The following is a 17,259-nucleotide window of genomic DNA, read 5'->3' as shown; positions in this document are numbered from 1 at the left end:
TAGAACATGAATAAAATATAAAAACACCATCCTTAATTAACCATTAACCAGATTAGTCAACATTCGGTTGTGGGTGTTGAAATTAGCATCATTGGGATTGGTGTGATGCAATTGCGGATGTTGTGTATAAAATTTTATTGAGTGATGCTTGAAATATAATGTTATAAAACACTTAATGTTAAGATTTTTCATCATATCCGAAGAATATTGAGTTATGTGATTATGAAATTTTGAGATTCGGTGAAAATACTTCAAAAAAAACATGGTTGTCTAATAAGGTTTATAATGCGGTCACACTGCAATTGTAGTTTGATGCGGTTGCAGATGATACCGTTACGGACAAGAAGCAGCAAGCACGAGAGGCGGAGCAGTTCTGCATCAATCCTCCAAAGAAACAAACAACTCATAAAAACATTATTATTCAAATACATTGTTTTTTGTTTTTTGCAACTCTCAAACGAATTGGTCAAGATATTCTTCAACAGTAGTATACTTAACATCTGGGTACAATTCAAAAGCCTCAACCCCAAAAGATGCCTCAGTCACAAAGTTAGTGTGATCACCCTTCACAAAATTAGAGTGGTAAATTGCTAATATCACATTGATTGGAAGAGGAGCATCTTCAATATCCTTAAGAAGTTTATCCTCTAGAATATAACTTTTTTCCAAGATCTTTCCAATTTTCTTCTCCCACAATGCCACAAGCTCGTTGAATGAGTAAAGGTTCTTAGGCGGTTTAATGTAAAGAATCTTGTTCAATGTCCTTGGATCATCCACAGCTCTAATAGTGAATGTTGCAATGTCATCTTCCTTGTTAAACACAGCTGCACATATTTAACAAAATATGCTAATAAAAAATCAAACACATAATTTACAAACAACAAAAGAGAAAACATGGGTTGAGTTAAGGTAGTGTTTGTTAGTTTGTTACCTTTGGGATTTCCATCACCATATATGACAACTTTGTCTTTGGGTGGAGGTGGAGCAAATTGTCCTGGCTGAGCTAATGTGGGGAGATAATATCCAGCAAATGAGTTGCTAGAGACATATGTATAGGGTATACCATCCGCTTCAATAGCACGTCGAATTTGGGCTTTGGTTTCAAATCCAGATTTTGCTGGCTCTACCGCGTGGACACGATCAACATCGTTCCCAAATTCCGAAGGAAAAAACCTCTGTGAACAGCATACTATTTCTATGTTAAAGTTCTTCACAAATTTAACTTTATCCTAATTAAATAAGATAAATAAAAATAAATAATTTCGTTAAGCCAACTCAGTTGAAAATGCAGTATCAGAACATCTCATTTACTTTAAGTCAACTAAACAAAAAACAAATTGTAGATAATGAAAGGGGGAGACAACCTTAATGTTACCAGCCTCCTTAATAGCAGCGATAATCTTCACCTGATCTGCAAGTTGAACTTGACCTACTGTGGAAATCACCACATCCACCTCCTTAACTGCTTTCAGCAACTTCTCATGATCATACAAATCCCCCTGCAATTAATTCCAATTTCCAACTTAATTAATTAACCTGAAAATCAATTCAAATTCATAATCTATAGTAATCTTATGGAAATTGCTTAAAGGAGAAACATATTACAGGGACCAAATTAACGCCTAATGATTTGAAGTTATCTAAAAGATTAGCTTTGGCTGGATCAGAAAGAGTGGATTCTCTGACCAATGCAAAAGTAGGATGACCAGCTTTTGCACTTGCTTCTACTATGTGTTTTCCGATGTAACCTGTTCCTCCAATAAGGATCTTACTTTTCTCAGCCATGGACACGTTAACTAAATGCTTACTTTACTTCTTTCTTTTCTTGACTCTTTCTCGGTGTTCTTCTTTTGAAATAAAAAAAATCACATACAATTTACTACACCATTTTTTATGAGTGTCCAACTTTCAACACCCTTGTCATTCATTGGATTAGGGTGTCCTATGGGATATTTCAATGTACAACCTCGACCATTCAATGTCCTAGGTCTTTTTCTTTTTTTTAATTTTAATTTTTTTAATTTAATAATTAAATTAGGTTTTTAATTAATATAATGATAATAAAATATTTTAAATAAATTTTTTAATTAATCAATGTTTTGGTACTAAAATGATAATAATTATAACTAATTAATTTAAGAGATTAATTATTATGCAGTGTCAGTGTAAAACTTTTTATACAATCAGTACATCACAACCACCCACAAATGTTATTTAATAAATAATTAAAATAAAAATCAAACATAATTTTTAATCTAACGGCTATGATTTATTGACTGTGTAAAATTTCTTTACACTGTCAATGCATTTCAATTAAATTCTTGATTTAATATTTTTAAAATTTAATCATCAAACTAAATGAGCTAAATAAAAGGAAAAAAAGGAAATGCACTGACAGTGTAAAGTATTATTACACTGTCAACCAATGGGAAACATGCATCAAAATAAATCTCATTTTTAATTTAACAAAAAATGATATTATATGGCAAATTAAAGCATTTTGATTGGTTGTATGTGTAAAACTATTTTACTGACAGTGCATTATCTTTAAACTTTAAATAAAAATGAAATTATTGAAGGAAAAATCTCCATAAATTTTAAGCACACATAACATTTACTAGATGAGGTGCTTCTATGGCAGTTGACCAATATTGCTATAAACATTATTAATTTAGTTAGCACATATCTTTTGCAATCATATTTGTATAGGCTATTGTGGTTTTTGAGCTCGAGAAGAAAATGAATGTTTTCCTAGATCTGTATTAGAATTTTAGAAAATTTTGCCATCAAAACTAGTTTTCAACAATTAGGTGGTCCAATTAGAAAGATGAAAAAATTTAGAATGTCGTTGTCCATACATTACTCTGCAGATGATAGTCCGGATGGTATCTATCATTATTTTTGGGATCATATACAAAATAATTTAGATGTCTATTGCATATTTGAAATTCATAGAGGGGAAGTTAATTGAGGAGTTGAAGATCCACTTGTTTTATGTGTTGTCGTTAATTAGCTTATTAAGATGTATGTTAGACTTTAATATTAAACATATTTCGTACTGTTAGCACCAAATATATTACATAAGATAACTAAAAACTCGACTAAAATATGAGCTAAAATATAGACATAATCATCTAGACGGGTCTGTAGCATCTGGACTTTTTTTTTATGCATGTGGCCAATTTGGCAATAAATCCCACACCGTTCTTTTTTATTTCTCAACATTGTTCATTTCGGTTATAATTCAGGTACTATTTGAGCGTTCTTTTTTTTTTCTCCTTCGCATAGACGCGTCGTGGCAAAGGGTAAATTCTTCATATTATGGCCAGTTATCATCTTGGGGAAGTCTAAGAAAGCTTTTCTTGTAGACTTTAAATACGTTAAGAACTTTGAACACATCTGGTATGTGCATGGAGTAGTCCTAATGTATGCTAGAACATGTTGCGATGACATGTGAGGAAGGTAAAACTCTAGGAAATAATATAGGAAAAAACAAATATAAAGAAATAATCAAGTTTTAAAACTCTGAGATGAAGCACCATGATCACCCCCGAAATTCCCTTCAAGACTAGCCTTGAAGGGGTCCAACCCTTCAATATGAATAATGACTTCAGGATAAAATCCATTCGCGTATTTCACAACTTGATCACATACCATGTACAAGCCTTGCACAGTCCATTAAAGGGAATCATGAAACCTCTCCCTCAGAGCATTTACCTTGCTTTTAAGAGCTTTTAGAGCCTCAACATGAATCTCAACTTCTTGTTGAAGAATTTTACGATCCTCCTCTGCACAATGATTCACCTCAACAACAGCAGCAGAAGCCTTTTGGCGTCATTTTTTCCCTGCCTCAAAGAAGGATTCCAACTCAGCAATTCGACCGACCAGGTTTGAAGGAGAGTCGTGAACCTTTGCCTCTTATTGAAAAGCTTCGGCAATCTTGACCTTCTCCTTTAACTCATCAAACTCCTTTTAGAAAGCGGATCATTTCTGCTCCATGGCTTCGCACTTCCCTTTCCAAGTGTCCCTCTCTTAGGAGGGATTACATTCAGCCTAGACATCCCATATGCCAGCAACAGCCAGAGAGAACAAAGAAATGGACTATATATAGAGAAAGTGATGTTAGAAAGGAGCTCCATCTTCTCACCCTCCATTGAGATAGTAGCAGTAGTTTCCTCACTCACACGCTTTCTAGGAAACTTCCCAGAAGGTCACCCATCTCGAAATTGCTCCAAGTCAAGCACGCTTAACTGTGGAGTTCTTAGGAAATAGGCTATAGAAAAGAAGATGCATCTTGTCAGTATAGGTAGTACTAAATAATCCTTATATGCATTCCTTCAACCATGAAGTCCCTTCCTTTCACAGCTTCAGGATCCCTCCCATTCTGATGTGGTGACCACCCTTGCCCTCTTCGGCCTCAAGTGTTACATACGGTGCAACCACCTTCTTCCCCCTTAAGCCTCGAGTGTTACATGCCCATCAACTTTCGCATGGTTCGTCCTTGAACCACATCATATTGGGAGGGGTTTGGCTCTGATACCATTTGTATCACCTCATACTGCTTTCTGGATTACCAACTGACCGCACAAACCAACATGAGTCTTTTCAGCATGTTTTAACCTTACTCACGCGCTTTCCGAGAAACTTCCCAGAAGGTCATCCATCCCCTCATCCCGAAATTGCTCCAAGTCAAGCACGCTTAACTATGGAGTTCTTAGGAGATGGGCTACCGAAAAGAAGATGCATCTTGTTGGTATAGGTAGTACTAATTAATCCTTATATCCATTTCTTCAACCATGCAGTCCCTTCCCTGCACATAGGGGTGGGAATAGGCTAGGCTAGGCTAGGCTTTATAAAGCCTGGGCCTGGCCTACGATAAACTTACAAGGCCTGAGCCTGGCCTATGGCCTACTATAGGCTCATTTTTTCAGCCTGGCCTGGCCTCTTTAAAAGCCTGGCCTGGCCTTAAAGCCTATTTAAAAGCCTCTTTTTTATTAATGTTTTCAATTCATTCATATTACTTAAGAAGCCTTATAGGTCGCATATATATGAACATTTAGACCGACCTACTTAGCATTTTTTCTAATATATATGCATATATAGACCAATCTATTTAACATTTTTTCTAATACATATGCATATATAGGCCAACCTATTTAGACTAATTTTAATATATGAAAATATAGGCCGGCCTACAAGGCTTTATAGGCTTTTTTAATAGCCTAGGCCTGGCCTATTTTATTAAATAGGCTTTTAAAAAAGCCCAAGCCTGGCCTTTTTATCAAATAGGCCTAGCCTGGTCTGGCCTTAAGTAGGCTAGGCTATAGGCCCCTGTAGGCCGGCCTGGCCTATTCTCACCCCTACCTGCACAGCCTCTACATCCCTCTCATTCCAATGTGGCGACGACCCTTGCCCTCTTCGGCCTCAAGTGTTCCATGCGGTGCAACCACCCTCCGCCCTCTTAGGCCTAGGGTGTTACAGCAATTGCAACAACTTCCACATCTGAAATAGGAGTAATGGTCGTAGGAAAGGGCATCATAGTCCAGCCAGTAGGACCAGTCTTGATACCTTGAGCATTGGAAAATTGGTATAGAAACTACAATTTAATCCATGTTATTTGCAAGATGAAATAACCCATGTCAAAAAACTATAGGACGTCGTCCTCACTGAAGATTTATTTCCTCTCTACGTGATCGGTCGCACTCACGATGGCGTGGGTATCAATTCACTTCTTTCTCAACTCAGAAGCAGGCACCTCACTGGGGCCAAATCCCTTTTCATAGCCAATTCCTTGAAACCAGAAACCTAAGTCCGTCTTCATCATAACCTCTTTAGGGAAAATAGGACATAGTTTGGGGCAGTAAAACCTAATAGTAGAATGAAAGTGGGACCAAGACCAATACTTTAATAATCTACTTTTGCATAAACAAGAAGACTCGTCTAGATCATAGAAAAAGGAAATATAAGCCTCTAGAGTGAGGGGTTTTACCAACCCATGACACCTTAGAAAATTGCGCAAGTCATGGGTGAAAGAGCTGAACCAGGGATCATCTAGGTAAAAGATAATAATCTATTGATCACAGGTGTTTTCATAGGAGGTCCATGCGATGTAGAACAAGTCGTGGAACTGCCGAAGGGAAGGCTTCTAAGACGTGTCCTCAACACAATGCTGAACACCCTCATATAATCCCAAACACTTGGATGAAGCTGGGAGGGGGCAACCTTTAAGTGCTTCAGGATGACCACCTTTAAGTCTTAGAATGGCAACTATTGTCCAATCTCGGTGCATATAAACTCGTAGAAGGGGACCAAGAATTAGTCAAAAGAAATACATATCCTTTTTCCAAACCAACATAAATGACCGACCAATCTAAAGGGTCACCGACCAATCTAAAGGGTCACCGACCATGATATCAGTAGCTTCTATAACCGTTTCAATATTCATAATGGACAAGGTTACGATCACTTCTGCAGCCACCTAGCCGTAGTGACTTCATCGACCGACTCCACCAACATTACACCTCTTTGGGACAGTTCGTCGGGTTTGATCCAAAAAACTAAATCAGGCCTAACCTAGTTCTCTAGGTGGGACCTAATTTTAGCATCACTAGGTTTGTAGTGATGGGTTCTCCGATAAACTTGAATGAAATGTGCAGCGCGTTATGTCGTCCGCTTAGCAGCTTGTATTTCCACATAAGTTAAAATGGGAATGTGCAGGGGAATTTCAACGTGACCTTCTTAACGTCATCACTTGATGAGAGGGCAGCAAAAAAGTCTAGAGAAGAAGTCTCCCCATCAATGGAGTTCCTATTTGCCTTCTTAGAATAAGAATCATCAGTCAAGGAACCTCTTTGTGACCACATGTAACTGTGGTCGGGAAAAGGGGATGTGAATCAGGATGTACCCCCATTCTTGTAGCAGAAGAAATGTCACTCTCAAAGTCTCTAACTATGCAGTAGGGCTATTGCTCATCTTGACTAAATAGAAAAAAGACTGAAGGTAAAAGCTTAAGTTGAGAAGGGTACTTGGAGAAATGCGAGGCTGATGAAGCAAAGTAATGGAGAAAAGGATGAGCTTTAAGATAAGAGTTGCAACTGCTCTAATGAGTGCTTTTAAAAAGGAAGAGATGAAAATGATCGCTAATAAGAAACTCCCATGAATGAAACTGATTATCAGGATAGCGAAAAGGTCCATTCGCCCTCCAAGAATTTTATATATAGGCTAAGATGATTGAACGATCCATATCATTAATAAAAAGGAGTTACAAAATCATCGAATGGATTTTTCCTTAGAAATACAAGAAAAATCGAGTGCACTATAAGCAATGTCATGCTAAAAGGCAGAAGCGAAATGTTTCAATGATAAAAATGCATTTAATCCGCTTATTTTCCACTAGTCTTTCTACTGACTCAAAGCGTTTCATTTCTAGTTCGAATCAGACGACGTCTTTGAAGGCGCCCACCACGACCACTAAAGGCTTCTCCAACTCCCTCAGTGCCTGACAAAGCCTTGAGGGAAACTGTTTTGGGCCGACCAAAGACCTAAAGCGCTAAGTTTCAAACCAACTGAAAACCACTCCTCGTGACACAAGGTATAAAATGGAACAAGTACCCTAAATAATTAATTTATCTAGTTCATATATATTTCTAATATATTAATTATTTAATGTATTTAAAAATTGTTATTTTTTTCTTATATTAAAGATCATAGGGAGTGTAAAAATTATTTTTTATATTAATTAATTTTGCAAGGATTAAATAAAAAATAGAGAAAATAAACTTAAAAAACAATATAAATGAGAGACTAGTTAAATATTTAAATCTATTTTCAACTTTGTCATTTCTCATCAAAGTAAATTTAAATTCTACAAATCAATGCAGGATGAAGTTAATGTTCTCAACAAAAAACAGAAACTACAAATTATTGCCAAAACATAGCAAAATGAACACAAACATAACTTTGAAGTAGTAGTAATAAAACTTAAACAGAAAAAACAATAGAACTTAAAGTAAGAAAAAGAACAAAACAAAAATATAGAACAAGAAAAAACAGAACATAATAAAAAACAAAGAATGCAACCTTTTGACAAAATACACAGCATTTTTTTTATATAATTTGGGATAATAATTAACTATTAATCAGTTTACATAGCCAACAGGAAGCAACAAACAAGAAGCAGGAGATGCAGAACAGTTCAACACCAATCTCCAAAGCAACAAACAACTCATACAAATATTATTATTCAAATACATAGTTTCTTGCAACTCTCAAACAAACTGATCAAGATACTCTTCAACAGTGGTGTACTTAACATCAGGGTACAATTCAAAAGCCTCAACCCCAAAAGATGGTTCAATCTCAAAGTTAGTGTGATCACCCTTCACAAAAACAGAATGGTTGATTGATAATATTATATTGATTGGAATAGGTGCCTCTTCAATATCCTTCAAAAGTTTATCCTCTGGGATATATGTTTTTTCCAAGGTCTTTCCAATCTTCTTCTCCCACAATGCGACAAGCTCGTTGAATGAGTAGATGTTCTTAGGGGGTTTAATGTATAGAATCTTGTTCAATGTCCTTGGATCATCGACAGCTCTGATAGTGAACGTTCCAATGTCGTCTTCCTTGTTAAACACCGCTGCACATATTCAACAAAAATACGCAAATCAAATAACAAACTCAGAATCTACAAAGAACAGAAGAAAAAACATTGTAATGTATGTTTGTTACCTTTGGGATTTCCATCACCATAAATGAAAACTTTTTCTTTTGGTGGAGGTGGAGCAAATTGTCCTGGCTGAGCTAATGTGGGGAGAAAATATCCAGCAAAGTAGTTGCTAGAGACATATGTATAGGGTATTCCTTCCGCTTCAATTGCACGTCGAATTTGGATCTTGGCTTCAAATGCAGATTTTGCTGGCTCTACCGCATGTACACGATCCACATCGTTCCCAAATTCCGAAGGGAAAAACCTCTGCGAACAAAATACAACCCCTATGTTAGAATGCTTCACAACAAGGGTTTAATATTAACTTCATGTCCAAAAACAAGAGTTTAAGGGCCTGTTTGAAAGGCTTTTCAAAAACTCAACTTTAGTTTTTGAAAAATTAAAAACTAAAAACTTGTTTGAATATAATATTTTACAAATGTGTTTTTAAAAACTCTTCACAATTTTTCAGTTTTTAAAAGCAAAAAACTGAAATGGCTAAATTGTGTTTTGATTTTTACTTTTCAGTTTTTAAAAACTAAAAACAAAAACTATTTCAAACACACCCTAATTATTGAGTTTTCACTTAGCATCGTTATCATGAGTTACATCATTTTCAAATTTCATTATTATATATTTTATTATTAAAGAAAAATTTGTTAGGCCTTGTATCATCAAAGTCCATATTGGTGGGTCTCCCTCCCCATTTCACCATGAGCTGTCTTCCATTTTTCTAATCATCAACTCGTATTTGATAATTGAGCTGAGTGCGATATTTTGATCTAGAAAAATGAATAAATTAAACGTAATTGTAGATGCTAAACTTTTTTCAAAGATTTTTTTCGATAGAGACTTTTTTTCAGAGTCGTCGGTGCTAATAGTTAGAGAATGAAAAGAAAAGACTACCTTAATGTTACCGGCCTCCTTAATAGCAGCGATAATCTTCGCCTGATCCGCAAGCTGAAGTTGACCTACCGTGGAAATCACCACATCCACTTCCTTAACTGCTTTCACCAACTTCTCATGATCATACAAATCCCCCTGCAATTAATTCCAATTTCCAACTTAATTAATTAACCTGAAATCAATTCAAATTCATAATCTATAATAATCTTATGGAAATTGCTTAAAGGAGAAACATCTTACAGGGACCAAATTAACGCCTGATGATTTGAAATTATCTAGGAGATTGGCCTTGGCTGGGTCAGAAAGAGTGGTCTCTCTGATCAATGCAAAAGTAGGATGACCAGCCTTAGCACTTGCTTCTACTATGTGTTTTCCGATGTAACCTGTTCCTCCGATGATCAAAATCTTGCTTTTCTCAGCCATGGATGTGTGTTGTCTTAACTAATTCTTACTTGGTTTTTTCTGTTTTGGTCTTTCTAACCTGCGCTTCAATTATAGGCAAGAGAATTTGTTTTGAATTACGATTACACCCTTACTTTACTTTCTTAAACTATACTCCAAGATTTAAAAAACAAACAAAAATGAATTTAGTCCTGATTTTGACACTATACATTTTGAAATTTAAAATAATTTTTATAAAGAAATATATTTGAGTTTATAGAGGAAATGACAGTGAGGTCTCAATATTTGGAATTTAGATGGAATTAGGAACAAATCAATTTTTATAATTCTCAATAAAATACGATTAAATTGGCAATGTTCTAATTTTTTTAGTGTATATTTCATATTTTTATTTTTGCTTTAGCTGTTAATTAAAAATACAAAATATAATTTTTTTATAATTTTATTTTAGTTTTCTTCTATAGTTATTGATAATGAGTTTAACATTTTCATTTTTGTTTGTCAAGCATTTTTAAATGTCATTACTTTCATGTTTCTGAAAAATGTTTGTTTATATTTTTTATATTCTTTCTATAATAATTTTTTACTGTACACAATATTGTTCGTCTATGCAGTTTTTAAGATTTTTTTTAAAGTTAATATATTGTGATCAAATATTATCTATAAACATGATTTCGTGATTTAAGTATGGATTTCAGTAGTATTTCCTTTCCATCTTTAATTTTATTTTTTAGGTTATTGAATAATTAGTATATTTGAATTAAATATAAATTGAATACATTGCTTATTTAATGAATTTAAAATTAAAATTTTTCTTATAATAAAGGTTAGAAGGAATATATTTTAAAATTTTTAAAAATAAAAAATAAATAACATAATTTCGTAATGAGATAGTATTGGAACTAAAACAATAATTTAATGAAAGAAGCACTATAAAAAGAATGATATTAAAAATTACAATGATTAAAGTTGTTTATATTTATGATTAAAATATTAATTTATAAGTATTTAATAAATATGTCTTTTCAATGTCAAATATGTCTAACGTCATACTAGATAAAAAGGAAAATACAACAATATGGTTGAACATTTTTTTCAATCTTAATATGATATTCTTTAAACCAATATGGAGTACTTATTAGTAAATTTAATTTATGATTAGCATAAAATTTTAAAAAGCTAAACATGCTTAATCAGATATATTAATTACTCTAACTTTTTTTTCTTTGTGATATTAACAAATACAAGTAGATTATAATTGTTCTTTAGGAGATCTAAATGATTTGTGAATAGAATAATGGATCTGTCATATGTATATGGTAGTTGCTTGCTTCGACATTGATGTTAGAGGTGGTTCATGCAAATACTCAGATTCTTAAGTTAGAGAGTATTGAAGGTGATGTGTATTTTAGGACTGAAAGTGTGTATCTAATTTTTAAGGCATGTTAGGCTTTATAATAGACTTTCTAGGATTTTTGGTATCTTTTGTCAGAAAGGACAGACGTCAGAAGATTATGTGTCACTATCATATGACGCCCCTGATTATATTGATTTTCTCTTATCGTGTGTCTTCTTAAGACAAGTATAGCCTAGGTTCCAAAATGCTATAATCTTTATGTGGACAATTCCAATCTTCATATCAAATATCTGATTGTGTCCTTTAGCTGAATATACTCCTTTGTATTATGGTTGTTATTTTTGTGAAACGATATTTGGATTTGTCTAGGTCAAGAAAATCTCATACATGCTTAGGGAGGGGAGTGGGCGACCTCTTTTGTTTTCTTTGTTGGGCCGATTGTTTCACTGGTTTCTTCGCGCTGCCTTCCATTTGGTCCATCAACTGGCCTCTTGTTTATTTTGGCCCTTTTTGCACTCCCTCAATGAATGTCTTTGGTTACATTTAATTTTTCTTTTGTATATATGTTTCCTTTGCTGGCAAACATTACAAAAAAATTTTCAGGTCTCTGATCCTAATGCTTTCTGCAAATTTAGACCGGGCTTGAAGTCATAGACTTAACAGGTATTTTTTATTTTTTTCATTAAAACCTTTCACTAAAATAACTTTTTGGTTAAACCTATCAATGTGAAACCATAATGGTTTATCCTTTTTCTGCCATATTGATCCCTTATGATTTTAGTTTTTTTGTGACACAATAAAATGTATTGTGAAATGCTTGTGCATATTTCCCCATGAGCCTATGGATTGAGTTCTCAAAATGTGGAACCAAACCATGACTTTTTCCTTCAAGGTAAGAACAAATAACTTTCATTTCTTCGGACCTATTGCTTTTCATAATTTCTTTGTTTGGCAAAGAAACTCTCGAAGATGGGATGCTTTCAATCTGCCAGGGAGGAGATGAGAATGTCTTAATATCTAGTAGTGACGGGGGTAATCGACGATCCTTGATGTGATGAGGATGTTCTGATTCTATATTTCAAACAATGGTTGACTCAGATGATATTATTGGCTAGGAATCGACATGGCCAGTTAGACACTGACACTACTATTTTCCTTTATTCACCATTACAAAGTTTGATGTTGTGGCAGAAACATTAATGAACCATTCCCACAGACAATGTCAATGATCTTATGGAGAATTAAGTGATTCGAGAACAAGATAACAAATTATGATGTTGGAATCTAGTATGCATTTGGTATGTGGTTGTTCTAGTCTTATCGTTGAGAAAGGTACTTTAAAACACTTGACGCTCAAAATAGAATTTGTCAAAGATGATAGGTATTACTCCTTTCGTTTTAAAATGAGTGTCGTTTTAACAAAAATAATTTGTTTCAAAATGAATGTGTCATTTTCACTTTTCAATATAGTAATGATTGCAATTTTTCAATTATGTCCTTTAATTATTACTCTGTACACTACTTCCAACACATTTATAAGGTTAATATAGTAAAAATGCAATGTTTTATAACACTATAATTACATTTCTTAATCAGTGTGTAAAAACCTTAAACGACATTCATTTTGAAACAAAGCGAGTATATAGTTGGAATTTGTACCTGATTTTCAAGGCCCTTGTTATGTTTTATAATGAGTTTTAGGATTCGGCCTCTAGAATCTTTTATCATCGGCTTGACGTCATCAAAGTGGTGTCATCATTTAGAATAATTTGATTTGATGGTCTTTTCAATTCTTTCGAGAAATTACCCTTGAACTCAATTATAATCATTGTAACTTTGAGATTAAACTAGAACAATAACCAGCATTTTTCCATTTGGATTTAATAGACAAATTAATGATCATTATTTAATAAACTTAGTCTGAACTGTTCTTGGGTTATTAAGAGAATTATGGAAACAAGGGATGAGGTACAGAAACACCAGCAACTGTGGGATAGAATGCTGACACACAACAAGTTCAATATGAAACTTATGTATGATGCCCTTACTGAACATGATAATGTGGTTGACTGGAGGAACATTTTCAATAGAAACATGGCTAGACCAAGGGCTAAGTTTATCACTTGGATGCTATGTCATGAAAAACTTGCAACAAAGGATAGGCTTAGGCGGTTCAACTTGATAACTGATAGCATTTGTAGCATCTGTAAGGCAGCTGACGAGTCTATTGCTCATCTCTTCTTTGATTGCAGGGAAAACCGTGAGGTTTGGTGTCAAATTCTGCAGTGGATTGAGAACATTCATAGTCCTCTCCCATGGCCGGATGAGTTGAGATGGATTGTTAAGGAGTCCAATAAAAAAGGGTGGAGGGCCAGCCTGCTGAGAATGGCTTTTTCTGAAACGGTATACGGTATATGGTATAGAAGAAACAATATTGTATTTGGCAAAGATCCTAATACTAATATAGTTAATAGTATCATTGATAGTATTGTCTATAGGTGCTGGTTGTCTAAGAAATTTAGAGACCATGTGGCTCACTTGATGATGTAATTAGTTTTCTTTGCTAGGTTGGATCTTTGGATCACCCTCTGTAAATAACTGTTTTTGTGGTAATATATACTCTATTTGCTTCAACAAAAAAAAATGATCATTATTAACATTGATAATGATGATGCATGTTTAAATATAAGACTTTATTAAATAAATTAGGATACTTAATGAAATTAATTATTATTGCATTAAAAATTTGTTTATAATTATATTATATTGTCAAATTTATTTTTAAAATAAAATATATTTATTTTGTATTATAAGAAGAGATATATAACATAAAGAAGTAATTAATAAATTTAAAGAATGTAGTATCATGATTAGGAATCTTGATTTGAAAGCAAAGGAGTTGGTGGCTTTGGCACTCCTATTGTCTGTTCTTCATGACTTCCCCCACTTTCTATCTATCTAACGTGGGGTTGGTGAAGTGATATGATTGATATTTTTCGTGGGTCGACACATACATGCAGCTAATTTAGGCCTCAATTTTGATTATATTAAAATTTGTTTTTAAAATTTTTATTCTGATACAAGGCTCCAAGATTATTTCAGTTTTTACTAAAAAAATGTTGTTTCATTTTTTCAGTAAGGGAGCTTTTATTATAATTTTTTTTAAAGATACACTAAATAAAAAATATATTTAATTTAAATATGAACTCAATACATTCAGTATTTAAAAGTTAATTAATTTTATAATAAAAACGGGAGAGAGTAGTATTTTATGTAGAAATAATGAATATTATTAGCAACATTCTAGAACATCAGAAGTAAAATGATGAGCATCTGCAATGTACCTGGACAGTTTCTGCCGAGGTTTTAACGTTTTCGAGATTTAACATAAACAACAGCGTAGTTTTTGAGTCATGCTTACGTATGTTATGATGCATTTTTAAAATAGAAAAAATAAATAAAACTATAGTACAAAATAAATGCAATAATTATAAAATTAATGATTAAGCCATTTTTAAAGTAATATTTTAATGTGAAATTATTATAACAGTTTGCATTTCTATAGAAGATGTTTCTTTTTTCTTTTATAAATGTAATTATTTCAAGAAAAATTTGTAAGGAACATTATTTGCTCGTTCAATGTACCTGGACAGTTTTTTTATAAAATTAAAGCACCTAGACAGTTTATAAATTTCTACATGATTTTTCAAGGATTTTATTCCCATCAATCTTACAATAATTTACTTATTCAGTCTACACATCAGATTGTGGTGACCCCAATGTTTTAAAAACTAGACGAATCATTAAATTGTTGAAGCTGATAAGTCATTGATTTATTAATCGAACCATCGTTTTACGGGTTGAATTTCATGACTAAATCGAATAATTCGGTTGAATGAACCAATCTTTATAACAAAATTATATAGTTATTAAATTAGTCGAACGGTATGACTCGCTCTCTAAAAAATTTCCGACAATTACAAAATTTTAAAATGTCATAATTTCACAAGTTCATTCTTTATTTAAATTCAAATTCTAAAAATAGTCATCACACACAACAAAATATAAATTCAAATAAATTTTGAATAAAGTCTAATTGCAACATAAACTTAATAACAAAATAACTTGTCTAATAAATTTAATTTTTAAGGGGGGAAGTTGTTCTAAATAAGTTTTGAACAAAATATGCTTATATTTAAATTTTATTTTATTTTTAAAATTATCAAAACGACGTCGTTTCTCTGAGAAAAATTAAGCATTTAACTCGCAGGTTTTTCAAAACCGTCGATTCTACGATTTTTACCAGTTTTGCCCGGTTCTAGCAGGTTCACCTCGGTTCAATAGCTTACCCGATCCAACAATCAGACTAAACTAGTGACCCCTCCGATTCTCGGTTCGACTGGACAGTTTGGTCTAGTTTTTAAAACATTGGGTGAGACTCGAGCCCATTTGGATGACATGATAAATGATATATTCTATGTTAACCAGAAGTTTTTGGTTTAAACCCAACTCTGAGCATGCAACAATTTTAAATTTTGTTGAGGGAGAACTTTACCGCTTATTACTGTCATTCTCGACTTGAGAGATTTGTCTTTACAATTACACACATATGATACAAGGTTTATATCCAAAAAAAACTTGAACTTGCGGTGAGTCTAATAATGATGATTTTGTTTGTGATATGCTAAGCCAGAGAGAGGTTTTTAGAGTTGTGATATATAGAAAAGTGATGACATGACCTATCCTTTTAGGTAGGTATATATAGCCTCTATCACATGATAAAACATGTCGAGTCTTCTGCCTATAATAGAAGTTACGTGTTATGTGACTCAGACATTATACTTGAGGAATTGACTATCAACCCTAATAATCGACTATGAGTCATTCCAGTTGAGATAATTGACTAGAACTAATGGATAATCGATTATCCAGTATACTTTTCACTTATAAAGGATTATTTGAGTTTGTAATCAACTAATTATATGCGAAAAACATTTTTAGGTGATTTTACAAAAAATGAGAGGGTCTTAAAAAATATTTTGTGAGTGTGTGAGAGTTGTCGTAGTAACTGATGAGTTACTCAACATTTTTAATATTTCGGTCACTCACACATTGCACTAAGCGCACGCTCGACCTGGCGAGCTTTCTAACTTAATCTCTTTCACGAATTTGAAGCTTGAAGCTCCTTGCTACATTATCTTTGACTTTAGAATGTCATTGGAACCTTAAATCTTCTCCCTGTTGAGGCTTGAGATAAATTTCAGGATGAGCAATATCATCATAGACTGATTGAAATATAACATCTAGGACCACCAAGATCAAGCAGAGGATCAAACAACATGATTCTACTAAACATCAGAGTCATTGTCAAAACCATCATTATCCATCAATGGATCACATTATCAACTATAGTACATGCAAGTACATAGATCCACATTATCCCCTTTTCCATAATGACAATGCATCTCTCAGGGATGTGGACAAAACAAGAAAAATACAGGTGATGATTTTAATGGTTAAAATCCCCTTGACAAATATAGAGAGCATACCCTACTCCTCCCAAGAGTATACTTCTCCCCTTTTGGCATTATCCAAAAGGCATGGAAAATGCGATAAAAAATGCAAGCACATAGATCAAGAATATAACTCGGATAAATGGAACAATTTACTTGATAAAAATGAGCAGTTATAAATACTCTAGAGCAAAACATAAGATCATACTTCAATCCTTGATGGGTATGTTTAATGAGAAGCTTATCGCACGGGAGCCTGGTATACATGCTTAACATGGACACTTTCTCTAAGAACCCCTTTTACCAAACATAGGATAAGACTTATAGGACTTCTTATCCTTTGATTGATCCAAACTCAATCTTCTCTGAACCTC

At 33.5% G+C, this 17,259-nt stretch overlaps 3 protein-coding genes across 3 annotated transcripts; 1 reads left to right on the top strand and 2 right to left on the bottom strand.

The window, feature by feature from the left end:
• Positions 1-406: 406 nt before the first annotated feature.
• On the bottom strand, positions 407-1,908 carry LOC131654826 (phenylcoumaran benzylic ether reductase Betv6-like). The gene is made up of 4 exons (XM_058924755.1): positions 1,606-1,908; positions 1,365-1,499; positions 932-1,175; positions 407-824 (listed from the first exon to the last, which is right to left on the bottom strand). Exons 1-4 carry the CDS (start codon positions 1,783-1,785, stop codon positions 454-456), a joined length of 930 nt encoding a protein of 309 aa, XP_058780738.1. The 5' UTR covers positions 1,786-1,908; the 3' UTR covers positions 407-453.
• A 6,172-nt stretch (positions 1,909-8,080) lies between these two features.
• Positions 8,081-10,090, bottom strand: LOC131660185 (phenylcoumaran benzylic ether reductase Betv6-like). Its single transcript, XM_058929363.1, has 4 exons — positions 9,854-10,090; positions 9,614-9,748; positions 8,731-8,974; positions 8,081-8,638 (listed from the first exon to the last, which is right to left on the bottom strand). The coding sequence occupies exons 1-4, from the start codon at positions 10,034-10,036 to the stop codon at positions 8,268-8,270; spliced, it is 933 nt and encodes a 310-aa protein (XP_058785346.1). The 5' UTR covers positions 10,037-10,090; the 3' UTR covers positions 8,081-8,267.
• A 3,232-nt stretch (positions 10,091-13,322) lies between these two features.
• On the top strand, positions 13,323-13,922 carry LOC131657465 (uncharacterized). Its single transcript, XM_058926861.1, has one exon. It carries the CDS (start codon positions 13,323-13,325, stop codon positions 13,920-13,922), a length of 600 nt encoding a protein of 199 aa, XP_058782844.1.
• The last annotated feature ends 3,337 nt before the right edge of the window (positions 13,923-17,259 follow it).

The sequence above is a fragment of the Vicia villosa genome, linkage group LG3 (assembly GCF_029867415.1).
Source record: "Vicia villosa cultivar HV-30 ecotype Madison, WI linkage group LG3, Vvil1.0, whole genome shotgun sequence".
Taxonomy (NCBI): domain Eukaryota; kingdom Viridiplantae; phylum Streptophyta; class Magnoliopsida; order Fabales; family Fabaceae; genus Vicia; species Vicia villosa.
This window is presented reverse-complemented; position numbering and strand designations above follow the sequence as displayed.